This window comes from Pimephales promelas, chromosome 23 (assembly GCF_988280905.1).
Source record: "Pimephales promelas chromosome 23, fPimPro1.hap1.1, whole genome shotgun sequence".
NCBI classification, from domain to species: domain Eukaryota; kingdom Metazoa; phylum Chordata; class Actinopteri; order Cypriniformes; family Leuciscidae; genus Pimephales; species Pimephales promelas.
Genome location: NC_142791.1, coordinates 7,335,191 through 7,348,886, shown reverse-complemented (window position 1 = coordinate 7,348,886; position 13,696 = coordinate 7,335,191). Strand labels below are relative to the sequence as shown.

Below are 13,696 nucleotides of genomic sequence, written 5' to 3'. Positions count from 1 at the left end.
CATTTAGACCGTATTTACACACCACATTACATGTTTAACTACGGTTGAACTAACCATAACATAAGCTGCTCCAGGAAATAGTTTAATAGACCCTATATGTATTTGAAATTCATGATTTTAAACACTAGCCTATTAATTCATTACTATTATTTTTACAAAAATGTCAGTTTTTTTTACATGTAGTACACACAAATGTGTTGTGCCAAGCAATATTGGTGAAAATAAAATATCAGATTTCATATGCGTAGGTCTGAATGATTGAATTGAATAATTAGTGTATTGCATTTAGCTATTTAAGCTAAGTTGCTGTTTTCTCTTTTTGAAAAAGATTGTTTGTTTGTAAAGTTTCCCAACTCGGGACTGAGGAGGTTAAATTATGTATGTATGTCGTCTGTGTGTGTGTGTGGCGTGGGTGGTGAAAACCAAGAGGTCTGCTGGTGGCGATTTTTTAAAGGAAGTGGTGACGTAAATGATTGACAGGACAGATGGCCAATGAAAGAGGGCTGTGTTTGAGAAGGCGGGACAAAAACAATTCTGGGCAGGAGTCACATGACACCAGAGTGAAACACAAGCGCCGCCTTGTTTTCATAGTTACAAGTGATCGCTTTAAGCAACCCAGATGTTGTGTCAAATTCAACTTTTACTCTCACTCTCCGGTGATGTGACAGGTGAGTTTACGAAAGCTAGTGGTTTTGTTTGTTTATGTATGTCGAAACTGAGATACTAAAAGTCATGGAAAATGGAGATAGTTAAACTTTATAATTAAACGTTTAAAATATCTAATTAAATTTTTTATAGTTATGAAATAACTTTCAGCTATTCTTCTGTTTCACGCCATATCGGGGAAAGTTTATCAATGATCAAGATCGTGGAAGCGATAATATTCAAATGTATTTCTTTTCGTCGGACGTAGGCTGTCTCAAAACATAAATGCGCTTCCTACATAGACAGCATATTTGGGCATCATATCCGCGCTCCCATGGTTCCATTCAAATATGTTAAGCACCTGAAATGCCTTATGCTGTCTATGTAGGCTGCTCACTCGGTTTTCTAGCACAGTCGTAATGTTTGGTATTTATTACATAAAATGCGCGTCTGTTGTTTTCACTCGACACATTTTTAGGAAAACGAGTTAAGATGATTTCGTTTAACAACATAAAATACTCAAGCTGAACTGTATGAAGCAACTGGTCCCTAAGTTTCCTAACTGAGTTTATTGGAAAGGGACAGACGGGGAAAATGCTTGCTCATCCTTTATCAGCAAAACCGAATGAGTCAGCAGAGCACTCGCACTCTTGCGCCACACACACACACACTCATGACTCGACTAGGTCAAAATTATTATCAGTAGTACGCCGTTGAGATAAAAGAGTTCCCGTGGGTAAGGACACGTACGTATGGAGTGTTTCAAAAAGCACTTCTTCTCGAGGCACATTTGTTGTTGACCGAGTGTGAGGCTTTTTTATTTTAAGAAGTATTACGCGAGCATGAGCGCTGTTGTTCTGAATATAAGGACAGCTGTGATATCAAGTTTCTCCTTCACGAACACAACAGACACAAACTGCAACAGAGTCGTTATAGTGCTACTCTGAATTCCAGAAGTAAACCCCATTCATTTTGTTTGTAGAATATAACCTTTAGTGACTTGTACTTATTGTGAGCTATGAGGTTGTTAACCAATGGCAATGGTCAAAGCCAACAGACTGCATTGCAAATGCGCCCACCCATTTCTATGGTCTCAAACTACTTAAATATTTGTTTATACTGTATGTATATTTTGCAATACCAATTCTAAATACACAGTTTAGAAGATCAATAGTTTTATATTTATCAATTTATTTTTAAATTTGATTGTCATGGGATTGTAGTTCTTTTACTCCGTAAAGTACATAGCCTTGCACTTTGTCCTTCTGTATGATTTTCAAATAGTTTTTTTCTTTTCTTCAAATAAAGTTTTGTAATGTTGTGACTCAACTCATAGCTGGTTGTTTTTGGATCATGGCCCTTTACTAAAAATACTTCTGAAACCAAATTCAATAAAAAAGTGGATGGGCAACTGTTGCACACTATAACGTGTTTGAAAATCACTGGGGATTTTAAAATTCTGTTCACAACATGAAAATCTTCTCTATAGAGAAATATACCAAGAACCATATGTACTATATATATATATATATATATATGTACTGTATTTTGAAAAATCGTTATCCAATAATAGGAAATTGAAATCCATTGGTCAAACTGTGTGATGCCTGATTTAAATGAATGAGTTATCTCTGTCTATTTGTCATGTTGCGAATCATTTTAGTATACACTTGACAGTTTCCTTGAATTAAGCACATGTAAATCTATTCTTTATGTTTTTACCATACAGGTCAACATGTCGATGGAAAGCTCAGAGTTCACTTTCCAGTCATCTGTGCACAGTTCCTACGTTCTGCAATGTCTGAATGAGCAGAGGAAGAAAGATCTTCTGTGTGATGTGACTATTGTGGCGGAGACCCAGAGCTTCCGGGCCCACCGGGCAGTTCTGGCATCCTGCAGTGATTACTTCAGCGCCCGTGTGTCCAGTCATACACATGAAGGGATTGTCATCAACCTTCCTGATGAGGTAACAACATAATTAAAGGTCTGAATTGTTCAAGGAGGAAGTGTGATTAGTGTTTATATGAGGTGTGATGCAAAGAAAAGGCAGATTTTCATGCATTTGTTTTTTTTTCCATCTTAAGGTAACCTCAGAGGGGTTTGAACCCTTGCTGGATTTTGCCTACACCTCAAAACTCCTCTTTACCAAAGAGAACGTGCTGGAAATTCGTAACTGTGCTTCAGTTCTTGGTTTCAAGAACTTGGACAAAGCCTGCTTTGATTTCCTTCTCCCCAAGTTCTTTGACAGCAGCAGAAGCACATCAAAAGTCCAGAAGAAGTGCTGTAAAACCAAATGCTGCAAATCTCGAGGGGCTGAATTGAGCTCGATTAACAAGGATGATGCTATTGATGAAGATAAATCATTACTTCAACCCTCAGAGCCTCCGCTTAAAGCCAAAGAGCCATCTTGCCATCAGTCGGTGGCCATTGAGGATGTCGCAAAAAGCTGTTACAGTGGGAAAGACACAGATTACTCCTTCCTGTGCCCGAAATACCGGAAGTTTCAAATCGCTTGCGGGAAGGAGCGATCCTGTCTGGATGTCTGCGACTCGACGCCCATGTCCCTTGACAAGACAGATGACGACTGTCCTTTAAACTACCTTCCTTGCTCAAGCAATGGAGACTGCAAGGATATATTTCCATACAATAAAACAGATGAAGATGAAGATTCTCCTCATCCCGAATTGTGTCCTCTGAATCCTGATCCTTGCACTGGCCAGCCATCCTTTCCAACCTGCAACGAGTCGGCACATTCCACTTGTGACTCAGGAGACTTGTCTAAACGGGGAATGTCCCCTCGCTCAGGAATAGATGATGCTGAGAGAACATGCATGGAGCTCAGAGATGAACAGAGGAGCACAGAGGAAATCGAGGTGGCCAAGCAGCTTACATTCTGGCCGGATTCTTGTCAGGCGTCTCCCTCTGGCCTGGGCTTGGTGGAGAAACCCTCAAATTGTCTGAAAAGCTGGTACCTGGATTCCAGAACTTTAGAGTGTCCATTTATGCAGAGCTTTGGCGCAGTGGGTGCTCAACTACACGATGGAGAGGGGGGATCCACGTCCCAGGGCAGTCCGTACTTACCCTCAAACCAATCAGGGGAGGACTCTGATAGTTTTGACACAGAGGGGGACAGTGAGTCTTACAGCAGTGAACGAGTGTGTGAGGTGAGGAGTGGTTGTATTTATTATGGCTCTTTTTTACTGCATGGTACAGTACGGTTGGGTATGGCACGCATTGGAGCTTTGCCAACGCATGGTACGGTACGGCTCGGCTCGGTACGGCTCACTTTGTGGCGCTTTTCCACTACATGGTACGATTCTAAAAAGGTCTGAATTGTGAGACGAAAAGTCCTAATTACCCTTTTTTTAATCCGTGTCCGTAACAAGCTTCCATACTAAGCAAAAACCTGGCACCTGTGGTAAGAGTTCTTCTATTTGTTAATGCATGTTGGACTTTGCCCTGTTCAGTGCCTTTCGAGCTGGCTGGAATGTACCTACTTTGCACACCTGATAATGACTAGTCAGACTTGCAGTGAAGTCAAAAGTCCACAAACGTCCTGAATGAGGATTAATGAAAGCATTAACCCATTCTTTTACTCTTTTACTCTCTAAATATCGAGAAAATTTAACATTTATAGTGTTTAAAATATATACAGACCTGGAATCTGACATATTTGTTTAGTTGATCATGTTGACTACAGTTGTGAAGCATTTCTGTTCTTTCACTCTAGATGGCGCTGCCGCTCTCTGTGGATCAGATCGTGTCTCTGAGCAGGAACGACTTCCAGCAGATGCTGAAGCAGCAGTGCTTGACACGGGAACAGCTTGATGTTGTGCATGACATCCGCAGGCGGAGCAAAAACCGGATTGCAGCCCGTCGCTGCCGCAAGCGGAAACTTGACTGCATACACAACCTGGAGTGTGAAATCGAGAAACTGGTGTGTATCCGAAGTAATCACTAAAGGCTCAAAGGTCATAACTGTTCACTTGCACCTCAAATACCTCATAAGGATAAAACTAAGTGAACTTCACAAAAATGTGATCACATTTCATCCCAAAATCAAAGAAGAAATATTTGAGATTTTATTGTTATTAAAGCTGCAGAACGTGGCTTTTTTCAGATTAAAAATGATCCAAAATACATATTTGAGAAAATACATAACCAGCCAGTGTTCAAAACTGTCTGCTTGCCTTAGCTCGATTCGAAGCGGTAAGCTTGTAATAATGTTTTTACTTCCAGTGGTACTGGTGGATTTCCGCGGGAGATTCAAGCATGTCTTTGCGTCATTACGTCAAGTGATGTCATCACTTCGGCACACACTGGCGGGGGTTAAAATTCGGCACAACACCTTGCGCAGTGATTGACAAATTGGTACGCAATCTGATCTGTGTTCTTCCGCACTGTGCCGTGTTGAGGCTGTTGAAGTACAATTCACGTTAAATTGATAATTCCGCGAATGTCTGCAATTCCAGATTTCGAACAGAGATGGCGCCAAAGAGGAAAAATTCTAAAAAAAAGAATTAACAAGGTTTTATAAGATAAAATATACATTTTTTTTTAAATTGTGGGTTTCATTAGTTAAAAATACTAAATAAAATAAAATGATAATGTATAAATATTTTAAGTAGAATTGTATTTATTATTTATGGTAATGATAATTTATGGGTGGAATGTGCTGAAATATAATTAAAATATATATATTTATTTGATAATTCCGCGAATGACTGCAATTCCAGATTTCAAACAGAGATGGCGCCAAAGAGGAAAAATGGCGGACTGCAGCTTTAAAGAAAGGGTTTTAATTAAAAAAGAATTAACAAGGTTTTATAAGATAAAATATACATTTTTTTTTAATTTGTGGGTTTCATTAGTTAAAAATACTAAATAAAATAAAATGATAATGTATAAATATTTTAAGTAGAATTGTATTTATTATTTATGGTAATGATAATTTATGGGTGGAATGTACTGAAATATAATTAAAATATATATATTTATTTTCTTTAAGAAAAATCTGATTTATTATTATTAGATTTATTATTATTTATTATGAACTTAATGATGTTATGAATATTTGTCAGTCATACATACATGAAACAGGTAAAATTAATACTAGTAATATTAGTACTAATACACTGAATGTTATAAACTGAACGGAATGGATAACCAGGCATAAATCCATTTTGTTTCAATTTCATACATTTTACCTACCTGAATATTGCTTGTGCCACAGCTTTATTTTAACTGAATAATTGATTTCACAATATTTTTATGCTGATTCTAAAACATATTTGAATAAATGTTTTTTTGAATATATGACTATTTAATTAAGATCAATGTTTCATGTATGTATGACTGACAAATATGCATCACAATATTAAAAAAAATTGTGCAATCCAGTGAAATTGTATATGCAATTTAGATGGATAAATCTTTTTAATGGATATACCTTTTTGATTTTGTTCTCTGCAGAGGAGTGAGCGAGAGAAGCTGACCGTAGAAAGGATAAAGCTGAATCAGATGAAGTTGAAGACCTGGCAGAGTTACTCAGGCCTGTACGAGAGGGTCTGTGCTGAAGCCTCCCTCAAACCTGAGCAGCTACAGGTGCTGGCCAAATATTCCTCTCCGGACTGCCCTCTGTCTGCTTTCCTGTGCTCCTCCACAGACTCACACACGGCCCAGGCTTCAGACCTTTCCACGCACACCTGTTGCTCTGGAGCCAAACCATCAGTTCATTCCTCAATGGAAAACACCGTAGCACGATCAAGCTCACAGAACCTGTTACCTCTGGGGGTCGTAGAAGCTCAGTCACAAACCTGTCCACCCGACGCCTCGGCTGTTGACAAAAGTGAGTGTCGTTCAATGGTGAAACTCAGCACAGATCTTCTCAGCAGCAAGCATAAAACAAACAAACAGCAAAATTAGTTGTTTGTTGAAGGAAGGACCACAGAAAATTACGGAAGGATTTTTTTTACATCTTATACTCACTCACTGAAGATGCATTTAACAAACGTGATATCACTACTGTCCTCGACTGATTGTAGGTCGTACGTCTTGTGTGTGTATGTGTGTGTGTGTGTGTATATATATATATATATATATATATATATATACACACACACACTTTTTTTTACTCAAACCCTTTAAGCATTAACATTAAGTTTGTATTGGTCAGTGTTCAATGAAGTATTCCTTTAACTAACACATGTCCCTGAACATCCTCACATCCTTATAGAATCAATCAGCCAGGATCATTTTTGGACTCACAACACAACAAACCTCACCAATAAAAACTTTTCATCTTCTCAGGGGACATAATACTATTGGACTATTTTTGTACTGTCGTCTGTTTTTGCTGAAACTGTGCCATTCTTTTAAGTCTGGAAACTTTAGATAAGAGACTAGTGAATCTGGGATCAAACTCTCAGGTGTTCAGAACTGCACTTACTGTTATTTCACTAATACTGATTTTATGTAATTGAACTTTTTTCCATCAGGTCCAAAATCCAATGGTCATTTGTAAGCAAAACACTTTTTTCTTATTAAATGTAATTCTATTTTGATTATTGTGCTCTAACATCTTGCTTGGGACCAAATTATTGTCTCTTAAGAAACTGAAAGCTTAATAAATTATGAAAATGTGTATATTTGAAATAGACGTGGTTTCCTTCTGATTAGCTTGTTTATTTGTTGATGTTTTAATGCTTCACAGTGTCTAAAGGATGAGCTACTGTACATCAGGGTTTACAAAACTGGGGTTTGGGAGTTAATATATATATATATATATATATATATATATATATATATTTCAGTAGTTTAAAGTACTAAAATTACAAAAAAAAAAACACACAAGCTAAATATAAATATTTTAAACCCCAGAAACTAATAAAATGACAAAAGAACAGCACAAAATGTCAACTAAAATTAAAACTAATTCAAAATAATATATACTATAATTGCATATAAATACTAAAATAACACTCATTCAATCATTAAAATTTAAATAATTTTCTAAATAAAAACAAACCCTGACTAAAATGTTTTAAAAATGTCCTCATCATGCAAATTTGCAATTAAATGATCAAAATATTAACTTTACAAATTTACAGATAGGCCTAATTCAAGTAGCCTAAATATTTGAGAGACAAAAGTTTGGGAATCCTCGAGTTTACATAACAGTTTCATTATTTGCAGAATTGCAGTCATACATTTGTACCAACAGATGGCAGAAGCCAACCAGACAAAGTTTCATATTTGCATCCCTTCATGCTTGATAAACTATCATAATTACAGCATCTGTAATATGTAAACACGCTCCAGTCTAAACAAGCACAGCTTGAAGATAAATTCGTGAAATCATTTCATATAACAATGTGTGTTCTCGCAGAACTAAGAATGAGCGTGGGAAAATGACAGGCTGTGAGGCATTTTTCATCATTTCAATCACTTTGATGGATATTCTTTCAGACTGTCAGCCACAGAGAACAGTATGTTGTTTTTGTGTGTGTCTGTTCCCTTGGGTTAATCTGCCATGATCATCACTTTCTGCACCCAGACAGCCATCGGACATAATTGATCTTCATATGACAAAGGAAAGGACCATCAGAAAACGGATTCTCTTTGGTATTTCCATATTCAAACACAGTATTCATTGTGAAATAGCATATTAATTGTCACGTTATAGTCCAAAAAAAAAAAAACATCAAAACTCAGTATTTCAGTATTCAAACACAATGTTCATTGTGCTATAAACAACTTATTAATTAATGAATTAGTCAGAAAAGCAACATAATGGTTAAAAAATCATAAAAATCTGAGTGAAATAGGTAAGCTGCATGTGTGATTCTGTAAATTTACTTATTCACCATACAAACACATCCCTCTGATGGGCACGTGGATTTAATTCTCTTTTAAAAGGCACAATATGTAATAATTTTTCGCCACAAGAGGGCGCAGTTTTCATCAAAAACAAAGGCGTAGGTTTATGACGCAGTGATGAGCTGAATGATGGGACTTGCTGTCAAGCTGATGGATCTTATAATGTTTATGGATGAGTGCAAACATTCATGTTTTTTAACATTACAGCAGGTCGCGATCGATCGCTAAAGAGACAGAATCACACGCGAGTCCCACGGATATAAAGGAATAAGGACATTTAATTCTACCGAACTAACTTACCCGGAAGTGCTCGATTACTCACACGGGTCAGTTTATTAGACAAATTGAACTTTTGAGGTAACGCAGCGCCGCTTCATATGGTCTAACGTTACACTATCACAATAAACGGCATTTAAATGTGTTCAAAGTTATGTTATACTATACGTGTTATTTTTTTGTTATACAAAACTAGCGTTAGAATAACATACTGACCATATTCGAACATTTCATCATGTTGAGCTAACGTTATATAACATTGATCAATGATTTGTTTTATGTACATTTGCTCATAATAAAGCTGTCAAGTCGTGACCATAGAATGGTCGTGACTCGTGAAGCTCTTTCAAGTCCAAGTTAGTCGCGGACGTGGAGCTCTCGGCATCTCAAAAACGCCTCGCTGATATTGATCCTCATTTTAGTTCTTCTTGTTTGTCCCAAAGTCTGCTTGCCATGGTCTATGTTTGAACTGCGTGCCGCTAAACGTTCCGTACTACGCAGTTGTCAGCGTCTGTCGTCATGGTTATATCATGGCTATGGCAGTATGAACGGAAACCGAGGATAGTGCCGGATAGCGTGGATATTGCGTCATTGCGACAGGCTTTTGGGATATTGTAAGTACACAACTGCAGGTTTTTTTTTTTGGGGATATTTTATTACAAAATTCTTACATATCGTATCTTGTACATTTCATCCTCCAAAATAATGATACCATAAATAAAAAGAATTGCCGATTTGACTTTGTTTACACTGTGGATCACCAAAGAAGATGTTTAGCAGAACGTCCAGGCTGTTCTTTTCAATGAAATTGGACAGGGAATTGTACAGTCATTGTATGGGAAAATCTTCTTTAGTAATCTTTGGAAGAAAACGTTATGGGGGTGAGTAATTGTGATGGGTAAAATAAAATTTAATGCTGTGGTCTGTTTCAAAAAGACAACTGATGCTTTGCGCCAGGGTTGTGCTCATGAAGCTTATGATATGACATCAAAAAAAGAAGAGGTCTTCAGAGAAGGACACAGTTGCATCCTTCCTAAGTCCCTCACTGTTCTGAGGGGAGATTCAGGTAAGATCAGCGGTGACAGGAAGAATGGCACATGCACGTAATCTGTGACCTCATTTATTCAAGATTACAATATAGAAGGCTAAAAAAAAGAAAACGGCTTGGAGGTTTTGATTAAGAGTTTATGAGGTTAGCAGATTAGGGACAGGGAAAACAGTATTACGGCGGTCTAAACTGAATCCCAGAATTAATCAAAATGCTAAAAAAAAAAACCTAAAAAAAAAAAACAAGCTGGCAGTAAACATCATCACATTCAGCAGCACAGTAATATTATGCCATCTGTGTGGATTTGAATAAAAGCCCTTAATCACTGATGTACTACACAGTGCAGAGATACGATGATATTCACTAGGTATGTGAGTCACAATAGTTTGCTGTGTTTTAAAATAAGCATCATTTCCATGGTTTTGGGCGTTAGGAACAGTTTTTTTTTCTTTTTTTAATAGTCTATTGTTTTTGTATATGGATATCTTGATCTTCCGAAACACCTTGGTCAAGACTGAGGGAATAATTTACCAGGATGCTGAATATCTAAAAAGGTTAGATAACAGAACCCACTACAACCTCTGACTTTTGTCTCTTGACCTTGAGTGTCTTGATGAAATCTGTTTCTGCAAAATATCAACAAGCTAAATCAAAAAAGTAATTTTAAAAAAGTTCCACAATAAATGTCACAATGCATATAAAAATATTGAATGTAAAAATACTCATTAGTAGTTGAAGAAAGTAAAGTTCATTTTTTAACCCTCTGGGGTTGTTCGTTTCAGAGTCACACTCGGGGTGTTCGGGTCCAAATGGACCCAAAGGCTGGGATTCATATTTAAAAAAAAAAAAAAAAAAAAAAAAAAATCATGATTTTTTTTTTACTCGTTTTTTTATAATATTTTTTCTTTTCTTTTTTGGTGTTTTGAGAAAATTTAAAAAATAAAAAAAAAACTATAATTAGTTAATGCAATAATTATGACAAAATTTCCCCCCATTGAACATAATAGAAAAAAATATTAATTTTTTTTTTTTAAAACTATTTCATTTTAGAGTCAAGCCTAGGCCTCAAAAAAGCAATTTTTGAAATGAGATGGATGCCATCTGGTGGACCCCGTCGTGAGCATTTATACTTCTGCGTTCAGGTCTTGGTTGCTCTGCAGTACTGCTCCGAAACGCTAGTTGGCGACGGAGGGTTTTAATGTTCCACTGTGTTTAGATTCCTCGCGGCTAGGTTACTACAAGCAATGGCGACTGAAAGTGGATCATGTTGGAGTTGGAGCTTATTGAGGTAGTAAAACAGTTAATTTTAGTGAAATTACTAAAACTAAAAGGGAGAAACGAGAGAAGACGTCGGAGGAGATGGTCCGTGCAGAAATGCGTAGGAGGAAATGCGATGCTACCAAGCCGACCAATCACAGATCTTGCGGTCTGCCTCGTCGCGACGTGTAGTTACATTTTTGAGGAGGTGCGCGTCAGGCTACGGCGAAGGGTACGCGGTATAGCACACGTATGTGCGTATGCTACGCCGTACCCACTGCGTGCACCCTACGCAGAAGTATAAACTGGCCTTAATATGGTGCCATTTCTTTTTTTCTATGGTCTATGGTCACTCAATCCCTGTGATGCATACAGACAGACAAAATAACACAATAACAACAAAATGCATTTGAAGCAGCACCATACAAAAATACAGCAACACTGCCTATACAGTGTGAATCTAGTGGCTTTGTATTAAGTGCCATAATACAAAGACCACTGCTGTCTAATCAGTGTATGCTTGCCTCTCACACAAAAGTGACTGTTATTTGGCATAAAAGGGCAGTTATTAGATCTAAAAGAGGGCTTGTCTTGGACTTTTCATGTCATCTCCCATGGCTTAATGTGCATTAGAGAAACCCTGCACCTGCAGCCCTCATTCAAAGGCTTTGTCACACATAAACAGCCAGATGTGTTTGTGGGTAACAGGGACAGTGTGTTATTATAAAGGCTTGAATGGACATCTCATGCTGAGATAAAACTACCCAATAGCATACTGCAAGCATGTCAGTAATGTCAAACAGCATGGTGCTTACATTTAACATCCGTACTTCAATGAAAATTGAAGGTAAACTGATGAAAATGTTTTTTAATTTTTGGTTTATGCAGTAGTAGTAGTAGTAGAAGCTGTTTTATGTTGGTGTAGGATACATTCATTCAAAAATCAAAATTGAGCTTACATTTAACTTTGTAAAACGTGTTGGAAAGGTTATTGGTGCTGCAGAGATTTTATTTTCCAAAACATTTGCAACTGCTTTTTATCACTTGATTAGAAGCATGTACACAATTAAATTTGGTTTGTTACATAGCGACTGAACAGACGTTTTGAAGTTTATTTTAAATCAAAATGTGTAGATAGAGCTATTGCATTTTTACAACAGTATGTTAAGTGTCAGTGTCCCATTATAATCAAGTTATTCGCACACTCATGCAAACAGACAAGTGGTCAAGTGCAAAGACTGGAAGTGTGGGTACTGTCACAGGCCAAAAGTTAACTCAACGATTTAGTGAATGTGCCCCATTGTCTGGCTTTGACAAGAGGTCAGCCAGCATACCGAGTTTATGCATTACACTGGGGAACAACCTGATGTCTTTCTCGCTCTCAACCTTGGAAAAAAAAGATGTTCAGTGTTTGCTTTGACATACACCGTCCCATAGGTCCAACGGAGCTGTTTAACAGAGAGTCGGAAGAGACATGCAGTGAAGTAACAGGTCAATGTGACTCAGAAGTTTCCCCCTCTCTTTGAAACTAAAGCTTTCAAAATTAATTTAATCCTGTCAGATTATACTATTCCAAATGCAGGCTTCACACGACAGAAACTGTAGTAAAAAAAGATAGCTTAAAAGCACTGTTGTTGTCCTAAATGGCATCCATTAACATAAAAACATAAAGCACAAGACTGATTTGTCATTAGTGGTAAAGTGACACTCTGACAGACAGATAGGCTCTGTTCTCATGTGATGCTCCTATTAGTCATCAGGAGGCTCTTATCGCACTCGGATAAGATCTGCAAGGTTTGTTTATTAAAACTGATCGCATCTGTTATCTGAGGACATCAATCTGACCTTTAGCTATGAGTGAGATGTTACGCTGTTCTGATACTTGATCTAAACCTAGCAAACAATTATTCATGAGGTGATTCTCTTCTCTTCATTTATGTAACATTAACATACACTCACCTAAATGATTATTTGGAACACCTGTTAAATTTTTAATTCAACCAATCACATGGCAGTTGCTTCAATGCATTTAGGGGTGTGGTCCTGGTCAAGACAATCTCTTTAACTCCAAACTGAATGTCAGAATAGGAAAGAAAGGTGATTTAAGTAATTTTGAGCGTGGCATGGTTGTTGGTGCCAGACGGGCCGGTCTGAGTATTTCACAATCTGCTGAAATAACCACTCGTTACAACCGAGGTATGCAGCAAAGCATTTGTGAAGCCACAACATGCACAACCTTGAGGCGGATGGGCTGCAACAGCAGAAGACCCCACTGGGTACCACTCATCTTCACTACAAATAGGAAAAAGAGGCTACAATTTGCAAGAGCTCACCAAAATTGGACAGTTGAAGACTGGAAAAATCTTGCCTGGTCTGATGAGTCTCGATTTCTGTTGAGACATTCAGATGGTAGAGGCAGAATTTGGCGTAAACAGAAAGGGAACATGGATCCATCATGCCTTGTTAGCACTGTGCAGGCTGGTGGTGGTGGTGTAATGGTGTGGGGGATGTTTACGCTGTTCTGGTGGTCAAAATCCCTTGCCTCTTCAGTATATATTTCATAATATCATTTTGAATGATTATGTATTTCTT

At 37.5% G+C, this 13,696-nt stretch overlaps 1 protein-coding gene across 2 annotated transcripts; it reads left to right on the top strand.

The window, feature by feature from the left end:
- The first annotated feature begins 549 nt into the window (after positions 1–549).
- bach1b (BACH transcriptional regulator 1b) lies at positions 550–7,299 on the top strand. Of its 2 annotated transcripts, none has more exons than XM_039667539.2 (5): positions 550–668; positions 2,375–2,611; positions 2,730–3,809; positions 4,376–4,582; positions 6,118–7,299. In XM_039667539.2, the coding sequence occupies exons 2-5, from the start codon at positions 2,381–2,383 to the stop codon at positions 6,568–6,570; spliced, it is 1,971 nt and encodes a 656-aa protein (XP_039523473.2). In that variant the 5' UTR covers positions 550–668; positions 2,375–2,380; the 3' UTR covers positions 6,571–7,299. The 2 variants fall into 2 exon arrangements, with proteins under 2 accessions (XP_039523473.2, XP_088982297.1); XM_089126171.1 differs by lacking the exon at positions 6,118–7,299 and adding an exon at positions 4,885–4,968.
- The last annotated feature ends 6,397 nt before the right edge of the window (positions 7,300–13,696 follow it).